General features: G+C 40.7%; 1 protein-coding gene across 1 annotated transcript in view; it reads left to right on the top strand.

Annotated features, from left to right (window-relative positions):
- LOC138047428 (serine/threonine-protein phosphatase 4 catalytic subunit) overlaps positions 1 to 2,500 on the top strand; it is a 14,441-nt gene that overhangs the window by 9,543 nt on the left and 2,398 nt on the right. The window contains exon 10 of the mRNA XM_068894274.1: positions 1,729 to 1,796. Coding sequence (XP_068750375.1) covers positions 1,729 to 1,796 — 68 coding nt within the window. The remainder of the gene's footprint in view (positions 1 to 1,728; positions 1,797 to 2,500) is intronic.

The following is a 2,500-nucleotide window of genomic DNA, read 5'->3' on the forward strand; positions in this document are numbered from 1 at the left end:
ACAGTGAAGCATCTGTGTCAAATGATGGCAAGATACCGGGTTTTTGTAAGTTTCTTTTTCTGTCAAGTGTTATAAAGTTTGACAATGAAATGAGCGAAGTCAAAACAAAGATCACAATCGCCCAACTCTTATTTATGCAAAGTCAAAATTTACTCTCCAAGACGCGTACGACGTTATTTATCACCAGGTAATTCCATCATTTTGGAAATAGCAGCTACTTTATTATTCATCTGCGTCACAAGTTTTCACTGATTTTGGGGCTCATTTTGTTGAAACTCAAGCACGCTTCCAACAGGTCTGTGCACCTTTCCTGCTTACAGAGCAATACTAAAAAACTTCTCCCATATCACATTTCAACCTTAAGCTCGAAAATTCAATACACAACATGATGTTGTAATTCACAAAGGCAGAAAATACCACAGAATCCCTTTCCAGCGAAAATTTTATTGAAACAAACAACATATTTGCTCTTAGAGGCGAAAACCTCTTCCTATTTCATTGCGTGCGTGAAGACAAGAAACTCAATTGTGTCAAATTACCATGTACTTCAGGTAAATACTGCTCACTTTGATTTCGTCTCGACGGGCGATAGATTGGTGTCGAAGTCCAGTACTCGTCGCTTTTGAGATTCATGCCTAGTTTATCCAACTGATTATCTATTATTGAGCTCCATAAGGGTATATTTTGTTTAAGGATCCACTAAAACGCCATTCGCGTTGCATGACTTTCGACGCCATTGCAGGCTAAGTTAATGATTCTACTGTGTCCACCAGAGAAATCTACGCAGTTCCACTACCCTCTCGATCCTAAGAAAATACGCGCAGAAGGCTCTATGCGCAAAGACACCACTCACCAGGGGAGTAACAGGCAAGACTTTTACCGACACGGAAAAAAATACTAAAACGGAAATCTACCTATTTTCCGACTGGGTTTCCCATAGGGCAACCCAGTAATAACCCAAAAAAAAAGGTGCAAATACGGGGTGAGAAAATTTGCCACAGAACCTTTGAAATGAAATTGAAATTTAGGATTAAAGTCAAGTCATTGTACTGAAAGAGATGTCACGGTATATGATTATTAACCTCATTGACATCATTGACTGAAATGATGAGACTATGGGCGCTTTCCTTTTGTCAGAACTGGCAAGCCAGTCCCATTAGTTTGCAAAGAAAATGCAACAGTTTTTAAGAAACACTTGCATTATGATCCCCCACATAACTTCTGCAGGAGTATATACATGTAGCATCCTCGTAGTGTGTTAAATTGAAGGTGTTGTAGAGTTTGTCCTTCTAAACGTCCGGTCTGGCTTGTCAGTTCTGTCAAATATACGGCAAGCCTCCTATGGCTTAAAATCTATTAAGTCCTGCTCGTAGGAGTCAATGGGTTGATTGTCCAGATGTTGCAAATTTCCTTGTGCTCATGCCGCTTATGCTGCGTTTGGTTTTCGCACAATGCAAACATGAGCGCAAGCACAAGGAAAAGGAAATTTTGATCCTTGTGCTTGCGCTTGTGCCTGCGCTTGTGCCTATGCTTGCGTCAAACCCAGTTTTCACAGTGAAATAAGCGCTCTTATCCTTGCCCTTCTGCATGCGTTGCTAGTGAAAACCAGGCTTAAGTCATCATCAATAAATACATCTCATCACTAGGATAACATTTAACTATAGTTCAATCATTGTGATACATGTAAATAGTGTTTGACTGATGACTTAATTTCCTGATTGGTCCAAGACACACAAGGATGGGGAGTGAGCCCAAGAGGAGCTGGATATCTTTTTGGCAGTGATGTGGTAACCCAGGTAAAGTTCCTATGTTTTCTCGTTGTTTTAAATGCAACTGACAGCATGCTGCTTGGAGAGGATGGGGGGGGGGGGTGGGCTTTGCTGTGGACTTTGAGTGGGGGAGAACTTTTAGTTTCTTCATAATGTTTATTATTTTCTTTAAAAAAATTGCAAGGAAAACTGTGCAGCGATTCCATTTGTGCAACCATACATGTTCCAGCAGCCGCCAAAGTCCCCTTGACCAATGGGTGTGGGTGCTTCATTATCCCATGGAATTTATAAACACTCAAGGGTTGTGAGATAGGAGCAATGGTTTATTGTCTTTTTTTTGTAGATGACTTGAATGTCTAACCACTTGGAAATGAAAGACTGCACTTTCTTCTTAGTTACTTTAAGACCCTGAGTGATGGTCTAGGGCCTCAAGGGTCAAACCTTTTATTGTGCATCTACATCAGGCTACTTAGTCAGGCTACTTAGTCAAGTGCTGGAGCCTCACGCAAGTTCAAGTTCACATTGTACATTGTAGCCTTCAGAAGAAAGTTTCTTAACCCCTCCAGCCCTAAAGCAGCCCCAATTGTCAAGTGAAGGCAAAGCTGTATTTTAGCAGCTTTACGGAGCTGATACACCAGCAAACTAAAAATTGCTCGTACCTGTAAATTGAAGCCAAAGAGGCCTTTTGCAGAAGAAAGCATTGTGTGAAGGAAATTATTATTATTATTATT

The sequence above is a fragment of the Montipora capricornis genome, chromosome 4, assembly GCF_036669925.1.
Source record: "Montipora capricornis isolate CH-2021 chromosome 4, ASM3666992v2, whole genome shotgun sequence".
NCBI classification, from domain to species: Eukaryota; Metazoa; Cnidaria; class Anthozoa; order Scleractinia; family Acroporidae; genus Montipora; species Montipora capricornis.